This window comes from Lithobates pipiens, unplaced genomic scaffold (assembly GCF_037356315.1).
Source record: "Lithobates pipiens isolate NorthernLeopardFrog02 unplaced genomic scaffold, aLitPip1_a1.2 Scaffold_389, whole genome shotgun sequence".
Taxonomy (NCBI): Eukaryota; Metazoa; Chordata; class Amphibia; order Anura; family Ranidae; genus Lithobates; species Lithobates pipiens.
Genome location: NW_027507843.1, coordinates 12184 through 33625, shown reverse-complemented (window position 1 = coordinate 33625; position 21442 = coordinate 12184). Strand labels below are relative to the sequence as shown.

Genomic DNA, 21442 nt, shown 5'->3' with positions numbered 1-21442 from the left:
CAACTGTCAAACCAAGAACTGATGGAACTGATCACATGTGCAGCACCTTGGCAAATGATGATCGCAATGGAGGCTAAGATGGCAGCTTTGACTGTAAAGGATGGAGAGGGGGCAGTTTAGTTGAGCTTTAACTGCCCCGGTAAAGACCAATACGGGGGTCAGTAACTGTGTATTGCTGCTTTATTTCAGACTTCTTCTCCAGTGGACTGTGGAGGAGATCGTCCGTGGGGTCAACAATGCAAGCATGGATGTACAGCTACAGTCCACACAGGCTGCCCGGTGAGTGGTTGGTGGTGGGCTGAGACTGACAGGGGGTGGGGGTGGTTGTCCCTGTCAGGGTCGTAGCAGACTTGTAGTAATGTGTGCTTTCTGCTACCTTGAAGGTCTGTAGTGGAGACTTTGGTCCGTGGTCTCCCCTGCAGCAAAATTGGTTTAGAAAATGACTTTCTCATTATTCTGCTTCACATCCATAATTTTGACCCAAAGACGGTGTCGTGCTTGGACTCAATCCCCCCCGACCCCAAAGACGGTGTCGTGCTTGGACCCAATCCCCCCCTGTAGGTGTTAACAGAACCTTTTTGTTTCAGTATGGCTTCAATTGTGTACTAGGTAATGGTCCTTTCTCCAGACAGTCATGGCCGCTACTCATCTTTGTCCCATTTGGCTTCTCTGTTCCCTTGCTGATCACTAATGGGGGGGGGGGGGGTGTGCACTTGATATGTTATCTTGGTCTAGTTTAAGGTGATTTCATATAACTAATACCCATGTTTCTCTACACAGGAAGCTTCTTTCTCGGGAACGTGAGCCCTCCCATAGACAAGATCATCCAAGCTGGACTCATCCCTAAACTTGTCGGTTTCTTGGCCCGTGAAGACTGCAGTCCTATGCAGTTTGAGGCCTCGTGGGCCCTCACCAACATTGCCTCTGGTACCTCTGACCAGACCCGGGCTGTGGTTGATGGTGGAGCCATTCCCGCCTTCATTTCTCTGCTGGCTTCCCCTCACTCTCACATCTGTGAGCAGGCTGTGTGGGCTCTGGGCAACATTGCAGGTAATAGAACCTTCCAGAATGAAATGCTTATTGCCGTGGGGGCGGGGGGGTGTTACTCCAATGATGTAGATATCAGTTGTACCCTGGTCTTTCCACATAAGCCTGCCATGCTTAAAATTTGGGTCACTGGCCATGCAGTATTGAGGGTCCTGGGTTTAGATGGATTTAATTGCTTCCCTGGCTCTTGGCTTTTTTTTTTTTTTTTTTTTTTTATATACTTGTGTATATTTTTGCACAGAGCAGCCTAATCTTCTGGGGTCCCCTGCCAGTGCCACCATGCAATGCCACATTCAAAAGGGGCACCCCTGTTGGCTTGTTTAAGTCCCGCTGCTGAGTGTCACTGCTCCTGTGTCACAGCTTTTGCTTGGCAGGAGCCAATGGCTGCTACTATCTATCCAATGAGGGCAACAGCTGGAGCATCCAATCACAGTTGGCAAGGTGAGGCAGGTTACCCTATTTAAAAGGGTTGGACACACAGGTTTTTAAAGTGGTGCAAAAGTTTTTTTTTATGGGGGGAACTGCACCAGTCCCCATTAACAACCTTCCCACCTGGCCACTGCACATATATGTTTGGGTGGGTGCTTCCTCCTGAGTGAACATTCAGGAACGTCCCTCCAAAAAAAGCAGTATCGCACGATCACAATGCATTGCCGATCGGCAGGAAGGCTCTAATTGGTCCTCCTGATCACGATGTCTTTGTCCAATCACAGCTGTCGTGATGTAAATGGAGTCAGTTGCTAGGCGATCTGCTCTCCTCTGACCACTTCTGTGTGAGGAGAGCTGATCAGCGAGTATTGGCTTTTTACACCCAGTGTCCCCCCAGTGTAAAATCACAATGTTCCCCCCCTCATATGGAACAGTAAAACAATGTGTCTCTATGATCATCTGCACACATCACAAAAACCAATTATACACTCAACAGAATACATTTTTGGCTTAAATTTATTACAATTAGTTTTTTATTGGATTTTTTAAACCATTTTTTTTTTTTTGTTTATAATGCCACTTGTTGCAAAAAACTGATTTGAATTAATACCACCAAAAAGCTTTGAACAAAATGATCATTTCATTTGGGTACAATGTTGCGTGATCATGCATTTCTTATTGAAAGAGCCAGAGTGCCCAGAGCTGAAAATTGGCCTGGGAAGGAAAGGGGTGAAAGTGCCCAGTACTTGAGCGGTGTTGTGATGTCCATGAGAGCTGCTTGCTCTGGGGTCACTTGGCAGGAGGGAGGGGGCGTGCGTGCCAGCAGGGGACGCGAGAAGAAAAGGCAGCTTTGTGCCAAATCATTACAAAGCAGGTAAGTATAGCAGACTCGTGTTAAAAAAAAAAGAAAAGAAAAGTTAATATCCTTAAGGCAAAAGGACGTCCTTCGCATTAATAACTTGGTTGCTCGTGTACAGTGAGCCATACACACAACTTGCTGTACAAATTCAGCAATGCTAAATCTGATTTAACTTGTGTGCATGCAAGTGACATCATCCCCTGCCCAGCCAATGAAAGCAGCCAGCTATTTGAGACCCGCAAGCTGACCGCTCAATGATGCAGCATTGCTGGAGCTGAGCTTTAAAGCTGACTTCACCTGTTTGTAGTCAGCAGCTGCTGACCTTTAATAAACACTCACCTGTCCATCGATGTGGCTACCTGGAGCCTCGCCCCTCTCCACCGCACCAGAGCAACTGGGCACCTGGCTGTTATGGGGAGCTGCTCTGCTATTGGCCAGGCTATCTTCTGGGACCTGTGACATGCCCCTGAAGCTGGGAGGCGGGCTACCTAGGGGGTGAAGTGTTGCCTGAGCAGCCCAAGAGAAGTAGGAGGGGAACAGGAAGCCCCCCCCCCCTCAAAAGGTACCCATTCCCCACCCCCAAAATGACATGCCAAATGTGCTATGTAAGGGGGCATGGAGTGATTATAGCTGAAATGTCTGCTTGAAGACTCTCCCCCACCATGTGGCGGCATTGGGGTATATTGAAAAGAATTGGCTCTGTTGCCAGGACAGAAAGCTAGCTAGTGTGGTATTTTCTTATAATCAGTGGTTTGCTACCTGGCAAATATGGCACCACAGGAATTAAAGTGTAGTCTGCCATATTTGCTTTGTCCTTGGTTAACTGTGGGTCTCCAGGAGCCATTGGCACTGTAGGCTTGGTATTGCCATATTGACTAAAACTTTTCTTTAGGAGACTAACTTTACTGATGGGGTTGGTTTGTATTTTCTGAGTGACCCTCACTAAAGGCCATGCATATGGTGGATGAACTTCAAACTTGTGAAACTGGGGATGGGCTGCCATGTTTAACCTGGGAATTTTTATTTTTGTTTTTGGCTTGAAATTATTATTATTTTTTTTTACGTTTTAAGGTGATGGATCCTCCTACAGAGACCTGGTCATTAAACATGGAGCTGTGGGTCCTCTATTGGCCTTACTGGCTGTCCCTGACCTCTCAACTCTTCCTGTGAGTATATGTAGAAGATTTTCTGGTTGCATCTGCAAGCTTTTTGTATATCAGTCTTTAAGTGAGGAGTTGTACTATGTTTTTAGTATTTAGGTTTTGGGTTTTAAAACCTATTGTAACAATTTTCCAGGATGGTTGCAATTTGAAGTCATGGATCGATCATTTTTTTTCAGATCAGCGAACTGAATTTGCAAAAACCTATGAATTCCACCACCATATAGTCCCCACTGTAATATCCATGTCATCTCCTCCACTATAATATTGGCTGAGATGATGGCTGTGACTGCACTTGTCACGGAGCAGCCCACAGCGCTGCTTCCATCCGATCACTCCACTGTAAAGAGGGGGAGAGGAACTGGCGTTATGACACTGGTTTATTTACAAGTTATCGCTTAGTCATTGGCCGGAGTGATCACATTGTAAACCCCAACAGGTGCACCAAGATGGCCGCCACTTCAGAACTAGGCTGCAGCCTTTCCTAAGGCAAAGATCGTGGCTTGTGCCAAGCTGAACGGGGTGAGTCATTCGGATCAATGACTATCTGTTACTCCCCTCTACTGATCCACTTTTACAGTATCCCTGTACAATATGTTTCTGTAATTTGTGCCAAATGGCTGTTACAGCACCACTCAGCTGATCTTCTGTTGCTTTTCTCCTGGCCTGAGAAGACGAGGCACAAATGCATTTACATAAGACCTACCCTGAAAATAAGTTTTTTGTTAACAAAATTATTAGACTAGGTTTTTTTTTTTTTTTTTTTTTCTTGTAGTGGCTTTCAATGCGAGTCAGTTTTTTGTCTTCAGATGGGTTAGGTGTGCATCTATGATTCTGGTTGCATGCCTATAGCAAAATGATCCAGCTTGCTTTAGAAAACCATAGTATTGACCTAAAGTAATTCCTTGCTGGGTGTGATTGGCTACTCTTGTGCCCTGCTGGTATTGTCCCACTGAGAATAACAGTGGGGTAATTCTTGGGTTTTATTGACTCCTGACTCTTCCTCCTTTCCCTTCTGCAGACTGGCTACCTCAGAAACTTGACCTGGACCCTGTCTAACTTGTGCCGTAACAAGAACCCAGCACCCCCGATTGAGGCAATCAAGGAGATCCTGCCCACCCTGGTTCGTCTTCTGCACCATGATGACCGGGAGGTTCTAGCAGACACATGCTGGGCCATCTCTTACCTGACTGATGGCTCCAATGACCGCATTGATGTGGTGGTCCAAACAGGACTGGTCCCTAGAATTGTGCAGCTGCTGGGGTGCAAGGAACTGACCATCATGGTAAGTGTCAGCGGTGTTTTTTTTTTTTTTTTTTTTTGCGTGAGGTGGCTCGTGCATAAAATCGCATACCTATGCATTTTGTCAAGGGCCACAATTTTATTGATTGGCCACAGGGGGAAATTGCTCCACAAGACATAACAGTCTGCCCATGTAAGCAAGCAGACTGCCCTGCTGTCAAGCATGGACACTGATCTAGTGTTTGTTTGTCGGAAACAAAAATCGGTGTCCATGCAGTGAGCCCCCCCCCCCCCCCCCCCCTTTTGAACAGCTAACCCTGTTTGCCCCTGATATACCCTTCACTGCCATTTATACTGTCAATACATTAGCCCTCGTCAATGTTTCCTGAAATGTCAGCTAGGTGTCCCATCCGCTGCAATGTCAGTCCTGATAAAACTGTCACCATTACAAGTAAACAAATGCCAAACTTTTTGTGTATAGCAAAATGTTTTCAAAATGGTCTTTTTGTTTATAGCTCCAAAAATAAACTGCTGAAGTGATCAAATGGCATGGGGGGAAAATTATTTGGGTACAGCGTTGCACAACTGTTAAGTTGTCAAAGCAATGCAGTGCCATATTACAAATGGTCTGGTCATTGAGGGGGGTATAACCTTCCAGTGCTGAAGTGGTTAAAGCAGATTTTTCACTTCATCTGAGCGTCACAAACAGTTCCTAATCAAACTCTACTCTCTCCATGGCTCTATACTTTGTTAATCATCTGCAAAACATAGGGCAGCACAGCGGTGTAGTGGTTAGCACTCTCACCTAGCAGTGTACATCCCAACCACGACACTACCTGCCTGGAGTTTGCATGTTCTCCCTGTGCCTGCATGGGTTTCCTCCCACTCCAAAGACATGCAGGTAGGTAAATTGGCCTAGTATATGAATGGGGACATTGGATTGTGGGCTCCATGAGGGTAGGGACCGATGTGAGTGTGCAATGTACAGGGACAATTGTAGACACTCACTCATGTTTAACTGGATGGGCTGGTGTCTTTATTCAACCTTGCTATGACTATAGCATTTCTCGTTATCTTGAGTAAGGGCAGATTGTTCATGTAAATTTTTTCTTCCTGGGAACCACCTGTCTTTAGCCAAGCATGCGCACGAGTGCTTGGCTGAGCAACCTCTGCACTCCTGGGATGTATGTTTGCCTGTAGGCAAACAAGGAAGTAACTGAAGAAATGTAATATTTTAAGTAAATTTCCTGTCAATGCTGGCAGCATGAGGATTAAATGTCTGAAATAAAGTTCCTTTTAAAAAGCATAAGGATTACATGAAGCAAACTGCCTCATAAAGGGGAATTCCTATAATCCATTGTGACTTTTTTGGTAGCTTCCTGTAAAGCTCTGTGCAATATGCCCAGCCAAATACTAAATTGAAGTCTCTAGATGTTAAAACCTGAACTATATGGTTAAAAAAAAAAAATGTCTTTCTCTCCTGGCAGACCCCTTGCCTGAGGACTGTAGGGAACATCGTGACGGGAACAGATGACCAGACACAAGTAGTCCTGGAAGCTGGTGCCCTGGCCGTATTCCCTGAGCTCCTCACCCATCCCAAGAACAACATCCAGAAGGAGTCAGCCTGGACCCTGTCCAACATCACAGCTGGGCGTCAGGACCAGATCCAGGAGGTGGTGAACCAGGGCCTGGTACCCTACCTGGTTGACATCCTGAGGAAGGTAGGTGATCGTTGTTGGGTCTTCTGATTGGAGACCTCTAGTGTAGACCCACTAACTTTTATAAACAAAGGAAGCTTTTTTTTTTATTTTTTTTTTCCCCACCTCTTTAGGGGACTAGACTGTGGGCAGTCTGACTGTTTCATCAGTGGGTGTAAAATATTATTCCATTAGTATAAAGGGGTGTAATGGTGCCCATTGTCAGTAATTTAGGTGTAAACAAATGGTAACCTGTCTCCAAAAACACGCTTTTAACTTTAAATGCAGCCAGTGACATCACCTGCTTGGCTGTTTAATTGCTGAAGCCTGGGAAAAAGTGACTTCAGCAGTGCCACTGGAGGGCTTCGTCTCAGCAAAGTCTGTGATGCCCGAGGCACCCGTTTTTGGCTAGAGTTGAGACTGATGCATGCTGCAACTTTTGTTTGCTCTCTTTAGATTTGCCTTTAAGTAGTGCAAGGGCCTGCCTGATTGCATACAAAAGTGTTTGACCACATAATTATATGGTTTTGGTAAATCTAAGGGGGGATCCAAAATTTGTATACAGCTTAACCTCCTCGCGCCCGCCCTATGGCCGAATGACGGCCGTAGAGCAGGCGCCTTCGTCCGGCGGTCGTCCCTGGACGGCCTGATGTTTACTTCCGCAATGCGCACGGGCGCGCATCGCGGAAGTTCTGTGTTCGCCGTGTCCCCCGGGGACAGGCAAACACAGATCGCTGTAAACGGCCAATCACAGCGGCCGTTTACAGCGTGATCGGCGTGTCCAATGGGAGATGATCTCATATGTTTACATATGAGATCATCTCTCAGCGCCGCTCTCCTTCATCGCACAGACAGTGCGAGAGGGGAGAGATGAACGGCTGCAGCGGCAGCCGTTCTGCCTGTGAGAAAAAAAAGTTAAAAAATAAAATAAAGTGCCATCCTCCCCCCTAGCAGTGCCACCTGCCCCCAGTGCCACGTATTAGTGCCATCTGTCATCAGTGTCACGTGTCATTGTCCTGGTGCTTCAAAAGTGTAATAAATAGTCAACAAGTTAGATGTGTAATTTATGTTCCTAGAACACATGATGGCGCTACCTGCATGTTGGGCCTCTCTATGTGGCCAGGCTGTGAAAAAGTCACACACATGTGGTATTGTAATACTCAGGAGGAGTAGCAGAATTTTTTGGGGGTATCATTTGTGGTATACACATGCCACGTGAGAAATAACCTATTACAATGACAATTTTGTGGAGAAAAAAAAAAATAATGAAAAATCTTAATTTTGCAAAGAATTGTGGGAAAAAAATGACAACATCAAAAAGCTCACCATGCCTCTTACTAAATACCTTGGAATGTCTACTTTCCAAAAAGGGGTCATTTGGGGGGTATTTGTACTTTCCTGACTTGTTCGGGTCACAAGAAGCGAGATAGGCCACCAGTACATCAGATGTGATCAATTTTGTGCGATTCGCACCACAGCTTGTAGACGCTCTAACTTTCACAAAGACCAAATAATATCCACTAATTTGGGTTATTTTTACCAAAGATATGTAGCAGTATAAATTGTGACCAAAATTTATGAAGAAAAAATTATGCAAATTATTAATTTGTCACAGAAACAAAGAAATATGCATTTTTTTTCAAAATTTTCGGTCTTTTTTCATTTATAGCGCAAAAAATAAAAACCCCAGAGGTGATCAAATACCACCAAAAGAAAGCTCTATTTGTGGGAAAATAAGGACAAAAAATTCATTTGGGTACAGTGTTGCATGACTGAGTAATTGTCATTCAAATTGTGAGAGCACCGAAAGCTGAAAATTGGTCTGGGCAGAATGGTGTTTAAGTGCCCAGTAAGCAAGTGGTTAAGGGAGGGTTACAACTTTTTGTTTACTTTTTTTTTATTCTATCTGTTCCATTGCATTTTCCCTTAACTTCCTGTCCCCATAGCCAAACCGTAAGTTGAGGGATTTCCAGGTGAAACTGTACAATCAGTCTGAGCTAACTACAGGCCGGCCAAAACTTAAAGTGGAGCTCTGCCCACCACTGTAAAATTAAACCAGCAGCTGCATATGACTTTTTTGATATTTGGACACTTGCAGCTCCTGGAGTCCAGTGATGTCAGGTGTATGCTGCCTCCATTTAAATTAATGGAACCTGGCAGTGTAGCCTTATGGCTTCACACCAGGAACCCTACTGCACATGTGTAAGGCCTTCTGCTCCTGTCCTACTGGGCTGAGGGAGCCTGCGCGGTGACATCATTACCTGTGGCTGAGGCTCCTGGAAGTAGCAACAAGATGCCTGAGATGGCTATCCTGGGGGAGTACAACAGAAGTTCCACTTATGGGTGGAACGCCACTTTAAGGCTAGTAGGGTTTTTATAATAGTGGTGGGGGTGGTCACTAAAAGGAATTTAAAAACACAATGCAGAATATGTCAGAACGAGTCTATAACTGCATATATATATATATATATATATATGTTAACCTTTCCTTACACTTGACATTAAGCAAACTATATACAATGAATGAGATCACATGGAAGTGTTATGTCATACAGGACAGCTGTGTTGACCCTTTTTCTGTAACCATCTCTATAGGGTGACTACAAGACGCAGAAGGAAGCCGTATGGGCCGTCACCAACTACACCAGCGGTGGTACTATTAACCAGATCATCTACCTGGTACAATCTGGGGCAATCGATCCCCTGTGTAACCTCCTCTCCACCAAGGACAGTAAGACTGTGCTGGTCATCCTTGACGCCTTCACCAACATCTTTGCTGTAAGTCCTTTTTTGGTGGTTTTTTTTTTTTTTTTATCTGTTGGCTCTGGCATGGTCTATTCCTTCTAACCTGTGGTGGTTCTGACAGGCTGCTGAAAAACTGGGGGAGACGGAGAAGCTGTGCGTGATGGTGGAAGAATGTGGCGGTCTGGACCGTATTGAGGCCCTGCAGTCCCATGAGAACGAGCAAGTCTACAAGGCCGCCGCTACTCTTATTGAGAAGTACTTTGCATCAGAGGTAAGTCGGCAGTTGGTAGATTTTATCTTAATATGATGATTGTGAATGATGCAATCTTCCACTTTTCCTTAATTCCTCTGCTGCTCAAAGACCCAGAAAACGGTCAATTTGTGTAAATTAAGTTGCTGTATCCTGCGTAAAACTTCTGTCATGTGCCAAGTGCTGCTTTATGGCAGATCTGCGTATCTAGGAGTGCATAATAGAGCAGGTGACCAATCTGTTGGGTGGTATTAAAGCAAAATGGCCTTCATGGGCCTAGCGAATATCTTTAACCACTTCAATACCAATTATGACACTTCCCACATGTAAACTCTAGTGCAGACCCTACAGAATAAAAATCGTTGTTGCAGTCTCGCAGTATTTGCAGTGACTTTGCTAACACATATATATTATAAAATTATTAAAGGGTTTAAAGAGAATAAAAAAAAAAAATATATATATATATATATATGGGTGATGCAGCCACTTAAATTTATTTCATTCAACTTTATTGCTATCACATGGGATCAACACCCACAGCATGAGGATATAGTTCATAACCATGCTTGGTGGCCTTTTAACAAGCATAACTAAAAGCAAATGTGTTTTTTAAGCCCTTGTTCATACTGCCACAGCTTCAAAGTCGTGCACTTTGAATCCAACATCCCTACATGATCTCATCACAGCTTCTATCTGACTTCTACAGAAGTAGATGCAGGTTTATGTTTAAATTGCCCCAGAAGTGGTGCAGGAACTTTAAAAAAAGTCTTAGTTGCTTGTGTCTCTAGAATGGTCCCTCTGCCTTCCCTCTGCCTTCCCTCTGCCTTCCCTCTGCCTTCCCTCTGCCTTCCCTCTGCCTTCCCTCTGCCTTCCCTCTGCCTTCCCTCTGCCTTCCCTCTGCCTTCCCTCTGCCTTCCCTCTGCCTTCCCTCTCATGGTTTCTGTAACTAATATATTGTTTTGGTCTCCATGCTGATAAGTGATGTGTCTTGCAGGATGATGAAGAGGAAGGCCTGGCTCCTGAAGCCTCAGAGGACGGCTATGCTTTCCAGCTCCCCAGCGGCACGCACACCACCTTCGACTTCTAAGCACTTTACTCCTGTGGTCGTCTCTTCTGTCTTTTTTTTTTTCTATGTGACTTGGCACTTTTCCTGTCCTGTACATACTGTGAATCTGTTATGTGAACATGTAAATAGTTTTACTAAATTCTGAATTTCCCTTCTGAACTTTTTTTTTTGTCCTTTTTACACTAAGACCTCTATAGCTGTACAGGGTTCATCCCTTGCCTGTATTGGTCTCAGCTGGACAATCCAGCTGCTTCTTGACATCCCCTGCCTGTCTTCAGTTTTGCCCCCCCCTCTTACAGGGCAAATGGTTTCTGTTGTGGAAGAGACCTGCCTTGCCCTTCACCTCCTGGCAGGGGTACGGTGAAGGTGCTCCCGTTCATTGGAACGGTCCTCCTCAAGGTGTAGGTTTGTAGGTCCCTGCAAGATCTGAGGAGGTCTGCAAGTTTACAATGTGACTTGTACAGCCTGCAATTTATAAAAGTTGTCTAATAAAAACATTTTGTAATTAAACTGTTGCTTATCTGCTTTTATGGCTGAGAAATGTGGAGAGAATTTAGGAGTTAAAATTCAGGTTGGATGATCAGCAGTGGTTTTATATGGAGTCTTATAGTCTGGGGGGGTGTTTATAAATGAAGGATCATTGGGTGTGTGTGTGTGTGGTGAAACTTCTAAAATTCAGGTATAATATGATCCTGCTTGTAGTTTAAGCCTCATTGACTTAAATCGGGATTTAAATTCTCTCCTTATGATACTTGGAGCAAGTTCTATCTTTGGGCTGCAGGTAAGGGGCAGTTGGAGGCTGAGCCAGGTTTTCAGTTTGAAGTCGCAGTGCACAGCAAGGGCCTGAGAAAGGTGATCTGCCCTACCTATACGTCCTTTAGGTGATCTGTGTTTTGCATTACAACTGCTGATTGATCCTTGGTTAACATTCTAAAGCAGGGATAAGCAATTAATGGACCTCCAACTGTTGAACTAAAAGTCCCATAAGGCATAGCGAGACTGACAGCCACAAGCATGAAACCCAGAGGCATGATGGGACTTGTAGTTTTGCAACAGCTGGGAGTCCGCAAATTGCATTTCCTTGTTCTAAAGGGTAATTGTGGTTTTACAAAACATCCTGTCCACTTAAAATTTTTATTTTTTAATAAATTGGCTTCTGCCTCCTAAAGACCACTCACCCCCCCAACCCCCCCCCCCCCCCCAATAATGCACGGCTTTAGGTCCCATGTGCCTGGGACATGGGAGTCCCACTGTCTTGTGTGCAGCAATCTCCACCTGCACGTGGCCTAGTCTCAGAACAGCTGCCTGTAGGGCTGCAGTATAAGTGGCATGGGTTTTGGACTCCATAACTCCCAGGGGCCACCCACCCCATAAAAAAAAAAGGGGGGGGGGGTGTTAGGAAAATGTCACATCAGCTCATTAAACAAGTCCTAAATATTCACTTGATGGGTAATAAATGCTACATTAATTTTTCTAATGCCGGTTGCATAGGTGAGGTTGGGGAAAAGATGACAAGTCCCATGTGTTATGTCAGTATTGTATATCCCTGTGTGTTTTGGTTGTTCAGGTGATTATCTAATAGACTCCCAAAACTCAACTGCATTTCCCCCCCCCCCCCCCCACCTAGACCACCACCTGTCGAGACTATTCCACATCCTTGTTGCTCTTGCAGTAAAGAACCCTAAGTAGTGTGTAGTTTTAAGTTTAAGTCTGCTTTTCTTTTAACAAGTGGCCACGAATCTTAACCTTCCTGCTGCAAAATTTTCTCCCAATTGTGGGTTATACATTGAAATCATATCCCCTCTCCTCCAGAGAATAAGTTAAGAGCTCGCAACCTTTCCTCATAACTAATATCCTCCAGACCCTTTATTGGCTTTGTTGCCCTTTATATTCACTCTCCCTTTTCTAGTACATCCTTCCCGAGGACTGGTGCCCAGAACTGGACAGCATACTCCATGTGCAGCCAGACCAGAGTCTTATAGAGCAGGAGAATTGTATTGCTGGTGTTAATTTCTCTCCCCATCCGCATGCCATTGCTTGGCTTATCTACTAGGACCTCCAGGTCCTTGTCCATCCTAGATTCCTCCAGAAGTACCCCCCTGTATAGATCGCATTCCTATTTTCTCCACCAAAATTGATTATTTTTCTACATTGAACCTCATTTGCCATTTAGTTGTGCGCCCCCCCCCCTCCCCATTAATTCAGATGTTTTTGCAAGGTTTCCACATCCTGCGGAGAAGTTGCTGCCCTGCTTAGCTTAGTATCATCTGCAAATACAGAGCTTGAACTGTTTGCCCCCATCCTTAAAGCGGAGGTCCACCCTAAAATGGACCTCCGCTCATCGGAATCCCCCCCCCTCCGGCGCCACAATTGGCACCTTTCAGGGGGGAGGGGGGTGCAGTTACCTGGATAATCCAGGTAACTGCACCCACTTCCGGGATGGCTGTCTGCGGAAAGGGGCGTAAATTACGCCCCTTTCTGCAACTGCCCGCCCCTTTGCGCAAGTGCCCCGCTGCCTGCTAGGAAACACACAGTTCCCAGAGGCAGCGGGGACCGTCCGGATTGCGCCGCGCGGCTCGCGCATGCGCAGTAGGGAACCGGGAAACTAAGCCAAAAGGCTCCATTTCCTGATTCCCATACCCAAGAAGGCGGCGGCAGGACCCGACAGACGACCTAGTGATCGGCTTCGGGTGCCGACATCGCGGGCGCGCTGGACAGGTAAGTGTCACTATTTTAAAAGTCAGCAGCTGCAGTATTTGTAGCTGCTGGCTTTTAAAAAAACGCGGAGTCCCGGTGGACTCCCGCTTTAAGGTCCTATATAAACTAAATGGGATTGGTCCCAGCACATAACCCTGGGGGACCCCACTACCCACCCCTGACCATTCCCATTACTTGGCATTTATCACCACCCTCAACTTGCCTTTGTAGCCAGTTTTCAATCCATGTACTCACCTTATGGTTCATGCCAACCAACCTTATTTTGTACAGTAAACGTTTATGGTAAACTGTCAAATGCTTTTGCAAAATCCAGATGCACCACATCTACGGGCCTTCCTTTATCTAGATACACCACGTCTACGGGCCTTCCTTTATCTAGATACACCACATCTACAGGCCTGACTTTTATCTAGATACAACTCGCCTCTTTTTTTTTTTTTTTTGCAAATCTGTTTATTGGAATTTCAGACAGTGAACAAGTAACCAAAAGCAAAACAAGACAGACAAAAACAAAAACACATACATTGGTCACGATTAGTGTTACAGGCGTGACATGTAAAGAGTTGCAATATAAGACAGTGCATTACATAAAAAAACATGTCGGAGAATTCAAGGCATCTCACCGGCCACAAAGAGCCGACTCCATGTGCAGTAGGATGACTCAGGACTAAACCATGCTACTCAGATATACAACATTTCCACTGGTGCATATTCCTATTCATTAACAAACGAAAATGCGTTAAGTAGGCTATGGGTCTGAGGCCGTGGAGGCATCCGCCAGCCAGCTGGACCAGACCTTGTCATATTTTTGCGGGCAACCCCTATTAACATAGCAGTCCTTGTAGAGAGGCAGGCTGTCGTTCACCAATTTTTTCCACAGGGAGAGAGGGGGAGGAGTGGTCTTACGCCAGCTGAGCGCAATGGCCTTGCGGGCATAGAAGAGAAGTAGCCCAGCTAGGGTGCGCCGCGCCACAGTGGGAATTAGCTGATCTAGCAGGCCCAGTATGCAAGTTTCTATAGAGAGTGGGAGCGATATGGAGGTGACCTGTGTAATGACCCCTAGTATCTCCTTCCAATAGTCAACAATGGCTGGGCAGGTCCAAAAAATATGAATGAAGTCCCCCGGTATTGTCACAACTCGCCTCTTTAATTGGTTTTGTAAGAATGAATCCATGCTGATTACTGCCAATGATGCCGTTTTCTTTACTGAAAATCTTGTGTGTATATAGTCGCTTATCATCCCCTCCAAGACTTTACATACTATTGATGTTGGGCTAACTGGTCTAATTCCTAGGGATTTATTTGGGCCCTTCTTTTAAATATTGGCTCCTGCTCATCAGCTGGTACCATTCCAGTCAGCTTGTCGGCGAACATTGGGAACAATGGTCTGGCATTTACTTGACGGAGTTCCCCAAGTACCCTTGGGTGCAGGCCATCCCATCTCTGTGATTAAGTTTCCCAAGTCTAATTTTAATTCTGTCCTCTGGTAACCATGGAGGTGCTTACTGTGTGTCATGAGAATAAACACTGAAGTTTGGGTTACTGAAGCCCCCCTATTTCCTCAGACTGAGAAGAATAAATGCAATACCTTCACCATCTCCCCATCCTTTGTAACCAGATATCCTTCCTCATTCTTTATAGCAGTGGTCATCAACCCCGTCCTCAGGACCCACTAACAGGCCAGGTTTGCAGGATAACTGAAATACATCTCAGGTGATATAATTTGCTGCTGTGATTGCCGTATTCTAGTCTGCATCTCCCAAAGGTAATACATAAAACCTGGCCTGTTAGTGGGCCCTGAGGACAGAGTTGATGACTGCTTTATGGGGCCAATATGGTCTGTCCTGCCTATATATATATATATATATATTCTTTATGTACTTAAAGAATATATTTTTCTGTCTTTCATTTTCTTGGCCATCCTTATTGCACTCTTAAATTTCTTTTTGACTTTTTTTATTAAGTCTGAATGCTGCTGATCCCTCAACCTTGTGTGTTTTTTTTTTTTTTCTAAAGGCCTCCTCCTTTTGCTTTTATATGCATTTGTACATTGGAGTTAAGCCATCCAGGACTTTTGTTCGCTCTTTTAAATGTATTATCCAATAGGATTGCATTGGCTAATTCCCTTATTTAATATGCTCTTAAAGGAAACCCATCTCTCCTCCGTGTTCTTTGTTCCTAAGATTTTATCCCTTCTAGTAAGGTTCGTAGTTTAGTGAAGTAATGTGTGAAGCTCCGCTTTAAGTGGTTAAAGTAGAACTAAAATGTAATTTAAAGCAGAAGTAAACCCGTCCTTCCTTTAAAACAGTTTAATTTCTGGCATGTGCCGGGAATGTAACCAACCCCCCACAATTGGTTGTGCTCTCAACCAAACTGTCAGACCATCCAATGGCCGGTGTTATTACTGATCACATGGGCAGAATCATGGCAGTTGGTAGATTAAACAGAGGCCAAGATGGCGGCTTCCTTGGCTGAAAGCAATAGGAGGGTTTACTTACATTTTAAGATGAAGTAGAGATGGATTAGAACCCCTGTCCGGTTATTATGTTTTTTTTTTTTTTGTCCAATTATCAGTGAAAGTATAAAGAAAATCCCCAAGCTTTGGGTTGCTCCCCAGTAAAGAGGGGAGGAAACCTTCCAATGGGGACACCATTGCTGGGGCGGTCCCCAAGGGATTCCTTCACTTCCTGTTTGGCTATGGGACAGGAAGTGAAGGCAAATCTGTGACATGGTTAAAATGACAGGGGTTATAACTGTCCTTTTGCATGAGAAGCCGCATGGGTGTGAACCAGGGATAAATGTGGAATGTATGTTCCTTACCAAACAACGTTGTAGGTCAGTGATGGTGAACCTCGGCACCCCAGATGTTTTGGAACTACATTTCCCATGATGCTCAACTACACTGCAGAGTGCATGGTGATCATGGGAAATGTAGTTCCAAAACATCTGGGGTGCCAAGGTTCGCCATCACTGTTGTAGGTGGAGTTCCACTTTAAAGTTTAACTTCACTCTCTCAATAAACGAGGATGATTTTCAATCCCTGTGCCGCTCGCATTAGTAAACGGATAGGAAACTTGATCGCGTTTACTTGTAAGAAACTTTTTTTTTATCCATTTCTTCAGTTACTTCCTGGTTCCTTGCCTAGGCAAATGTCGTACATCCCAGAAGGGGAGGAGCCTGCAGTGAGAAGGTGGCATCGGCCATCTTGGTACACCCCGTACTGCTCAGACTGATCAGGTCCTGAGGGATGTTTTTCAAAACACTCACTGGATTGTGGTGAAATAGTCTATTTCACTATATAAAGTGTGTTTACAACTAAAAATAAGTGTCAAATTCAAGACTTGCCTAGGTGTAGCAAAATGTCTGCCGCCGCCTTCGTGTTCTGTCAGATTAGGAAAACCTATTGGAATGCGCAATAAACATTTTTTTTTTTTGCAACGTCACTTCCGTCGCATTTTGCGATGGGTAGCGGTATTCTAATAGAACACCTGCATGCCTGAACTGAGGGCAGGTGGATTCCAAGAAGTAAATTCTACATGAATCATGTGCCTTTGCTCAAGATGGCCATGGCCAGAAATGCTGAGGTGTTTGGTCAGGTTCGGCCTCCAAATGCAATGCTCCCAACACTTCCTTCAAAAATGGCTGTATCTTAAAGAGCTTCCTTCAAAAAAGAGCTTCCTTCAAAAATGGCTGTATCTTAAATTGAGTGCTGAAATGACCAACGGCTGGAAACGACTGCAATCGTGAGAAGGAAGTGTCACCAGCACACCAGGATCTCTAAAACCTGAATCACGTAGTATCAAAACAAATAAATAGAAGCAATGATTCGGAACCACGCAGGACCCCTTCATCAGGCATGCTGAATGGCTTCATCAGGCATGTGAAAATGGCCTGGTCATAAAGGGGGGTAAATCTCCCAGAGGCCAAGGGTTTTTTTTTTGTTCAGGTGTTACCCTCCACCAGCCTCTGAATGAGAACCCGGAAATGTATCCCATAGTCGCTCTGCTCTCTCCTCCTATTCGTGTGTCCTTCCTTTACAATACAGCAGTCTGGTTCCTTCTCCAAGCACAGCGGGGGAATGGTGGAAAAATGGTATGTAGCCGTTCTTTGGGTTGCTGGCTCTGTATGTACTTTGCTATATAAAGTCTTCCTGACCATTGCTGTCCTGTATCTTCAGGACACTGCTGTGTCATATTCTTAGCAGTCAGTAGGGGGAGCAGTTGCTCTTCTGTCATAATCTACACATGGCAGCCATGACACCTCACACTCCTATCGGTGATGTCATAGTTGCTCATGGCGTTCGGTGATGATGTGTTCGGTGTTGGTGGTTGGTCATATATCGGACATCAGAAGGTCACACTGGTGGGGAAATTCTCAATAACAGTCAGATTTCCATTACTGTAAAAATGTAAATACAGAACACCGAAAACAAAAAGGGGGGGGGGGGGCTGTCCCATTGGGGAGATTTCCCTTCACTTCCTGTCCCATAGCCAAAAGAAGGATCCCCCCAGGGTGTCGTCCCCACTGGAAGATTTCTCCTCCATTCCTGTTGTGGTCACAGCCCAAAACTTGGGATTTTCTTTCACTTTCAGTAAACAGGAGAAATGTGGTGAGCGGGGTACAGGAGGCAATAAAAACCTGACAGAGGTTCTACTTCTTCTCCATCCAAAACTGATAAACTCCTGCTTTAGGATGGGATAGCATTGAAGGGTTTGAACCCCTGTCAGGTAGTCACAGTGATGGGGAGGGGGGGGTTGATGCTCTCATGTCGCAGTGATGGGGGAGGGTGACGCTCTCATGTTGCAGTGATGGAGGGGTGGTGACGCTCTCATGTCGCAGTGATGGGGGAGGGGGGTGACGCTCTCATGTCGCAGTGATGGGGAGGGATGCTCTCATGTCGCAGTGATGGAGGGGGGTGACGCTCTCATGTCGCAGTGATGGGGGAGGGGTGGTGACACTCTCACTTCGCAGTGATGGAGGGGGTGACGCTCTCATGTCGCAGTGATGGAGGGGGGTGACGCTCTCATGTCGCAGTGATGGGGGGTGTGACGCTCTCATGTCGCAGCAATGGAGGGGGGTTACGCTCTCATGTCGCAGCGATGGAGGGGGGGGGTCGATGCTCTCATGTCGCAGTGATGGGGGAGGGGGGGTGACGCTCTCATGTCGCAGTGATGGGGGAGGGGGGGACGCTCTCATGTCGCAGTGATGGAGGGGGTGACGTTCTCATGACGCAGTGATGGGGGAGGGGGGGTGACGCTCTCATGTCGCAGTGATGGAGGGGGGTGACGCTCTCATGTCGCAGTGATGGGGGGGGTGTGACGCTCTCATGTCGCAGCGATGTAGGGGGTGAACGCTCTCATGTCGCAGCGATGGAGGGGGGTGACGCTCTCATGTCGCAGCGATGGAGGGGGGTGACGCTCTCATGTCGCAGCGATGGAGGGGGTGACGCTCTCATGTCGCAGTGATGGAGGGGGTGACGCTCTCCTGTCGCAGTGATGGGGGGGGGTGACGCTCTCATGTCGCAGTGATGGGGGAGGGGGGACGCTCTCATGTCGCAGTGATGGAGGGGGTGACGTTCTCATGACCCAGTGATGGGGGAGGGGGGGTGACGCTCTCATGTCGCAGTGATGGAGGGGGGTGACGCTCTCATGTCGCAGTGATGGGGGGGTGTGACGCTCTCATGTCGCAGCGATGTAGGGGGGTGACGCTCTCATGTCGCAGCGATGGAGGGGGGTGACGCTCTCATGTCGCAGCGATGGAGGGGGGTGACGCTCTCATGACGCAGTGATGGGGGAGGGGGGTGACGCTCTCATGTCGCAGTGATGGAGGGGGGGTGATGCTCTCATGTCGCAGTGATGGAGGGGGGTGACGCTCTCATGTCGCAGTGATGGAGGGGGGTGACGCTCTCATGTCGCAGGGGAGGGGGGAGGGGGGGTGACGGTCTCATGTCGCAGTGATGGGGGAGGGGGGGTGACGCTCTCATGTCGCAGCGATGGAGGGGGGTGACGCTCTCATGTCGCAGCGATGGAGGGGGGTGACGCTCTCATGTCGCAGTGATGGAGGGGGGTGACGCTCTCCTGTCGCAGTGATGGGGGGGGTGACGCTCTCATGTCGCAGTGATGGGGGAGGGGGGTGACGCTCTCATGTCGCAGTGATGGGGAGGTGATGCTCTCATGTCGCAGTGATGGAGGGGGGTGACGCTCTCATGTCGCAGTGATGGGGGAGGGGTGGTGACACTCTCACTTCGCAGTGATGGAGGGGGTGACGCTCTCATGTCGCAGTGATGGAGGGGGGTGACGCTCTCATGTCGCAGTGATGGGGGGTGTGACGCTCTCATGTCGCAGCAATGGAGGGGGGTTACGCTCTCATGTCGCAGCGATGGAGGGGGGGGTCGATGCTCTCATGTCGCAGTGATGGGGGAGGGGGGGTGACGCTCTCATGTCGCAGTGATGGGGGAGGGGGGGACGCTCTCATGTCGCAGTGATGGAGGGGGTGACGTTCTCATGACGCAGTGATGGGGGAGGGGGGTGACGCTCTCATGTCGCAGTGATGGAGGGGGGTGACGCTCTCATGTCGCAGTGATGGGGGGGTGTGACGCTCTCATGTCGCAGCGATGTAGGGGGGTGACGCTCTCATGTCGCAGCGATGGAGGGGGGGTGACGCTCTCATGTCGCAGCGATGGAGGGGGGTGACGCTCTCATGTCGCAGCGATGGAGGGGGGTGACGCTCTCATGTCGCAGTGATGGAGGGGGTGACGCTCTCCTGTCGCAGTGATGGGGGGGGGGGTGACGCTCTCATGTCGCAGTGATGGGGGAGGGGGGGACGCTCTCATGTCGCAGTGATGGAGGGGTGACGTTCTCATGACCCAGTGATGGGGGAGGGGGTGACGCTCTCATGTCGCAGTGATGGAGGGGGTGACGCTCTCATGTCGCAGTGATGGGGGTGTGACGCTCTCATGTCGCAGCGATGTAGGGGGTGACGCTCTCATGTCGCAGCGATGGAGGGGGGTGACGCTCTCATGTCGCAGCGATGGAGGGGGGTGACGCTCTCATGACGCAGTGATGGGGGAGGGGGGGGTGACGCTCTCATGTCGCAGTGATGGAGGGGGGTGATGCTCTCATGTCGCAGTGATGGAGGGGTGGTGACGCTCTCATGTCGCAGTGATGGAGGGGGGTGACGCTCTCATGTCGCAGGGAGGGGGAGGGGGGGTGACGGTCTCATGTCGCAGTGATGGGGGAGGGGGTGACGCTCTCATGTCGCAGCGATGGAGTGGGGTGACGCCTCATGTCGCAGCGATGGAGGGGGTGACGCTCTCATGTCGCAGTGATGGAGGGGGTGACGCTCTCCCTGTCGCATTGATGGGGGGGGTGACGCTCTCATGTCGCAGTGATGGAGGGGGGGGTGACGCTCTCATGTCGCAGTGATGGAGGGGGTTGATGCTCTCATGTCGCAGTGATGGGGGAGGGGGGTGACGCTCTCATGTCGCAGTGATGGGGGAGGGGGGGTGACGCTCTCATGACGCAGTGATGGGGGAGGGGGGGTGACGCTCTCATGTCGCAGTGATGGAGGGGGGTGACGCTCTCATGTCGCAGTGATGGAGGGGGGGGTGATGCTCTCATGTCGCAGTGATGGGGGAGGGGGGGGTGACGCTCACATGTTGCAGTGATGGAGGGGGGTGACGCTCTCATGTCGCAGGGAGGGGGGAGGGGGGTGACGCTCTCATGTCACAGTGATGGAGGGGGGTGACGCTCTCATGTCGCAGGGAGGGGGGAGGGGGGGGTGACGCTCTCATGTCACAGTGATGGAGGGGGGTGACGCTCTCATGACGCAGTGATGGGGGAGGGGGGGTGTGACGCTCTACATGTCGCAGTGATGGAGGGGGGTGATGCTCTCATGTCGCAGTGATGGGGGAGGGGGGTGACGCTCACATGTCGCAGTGATGGAGGGGGGTGACGCTCTCATGTCGCAGGGAGGGGGGAGGGGGGGGTGACGCTCTCATGTCGCAGTGATGGAGGGGGATGACGCTATCATGTCACAGTGATGGAGGGGGGTGACGCTCTCATGTCGCAGGGATGGGGGGAGGGGTGACGCTCTCATGTCACAGTGATGGGGGGGGGGGGGTGATTTCTATGTTGATCAGTAAACATTTCCCTTCTCTGAGTGTGATGGTGACAACAAAACAGGAAGTGACAGGAAATGTAGACTGCAGAGCCTTTCCCTAGAAATTAG

The 21442-nt window shown here is 48.0% G+C and overlaps 1 protein-coding gene across 1 annotated transcript; it reads left to right on the top strand.

Annotated features, from left to right (window-relative positions):
- The first annotated feature begins 219 nt into the window (after positions 1-219).
- Positions 220-11005, top strand: LOC143956645 (importin subunit alpha-1-like). Its single transcript, XM_077466837.1, is given in 9 exon segments — positions 220-279; positions 781-802; positions 804-1050; positions 3407-3501; positions 4517-4780; positions 6225-6458; positions 9030-9212; positions 9301-9450; positions 10424-11005. Coding segments are annotated over 9 exon segments (1323 nt in total). The 5' UTR covers positions 220-244; the 3' UTR covers positions 10517-11005.
- Positions 11006-21442: the final 10437 nt, after the last annotated feature.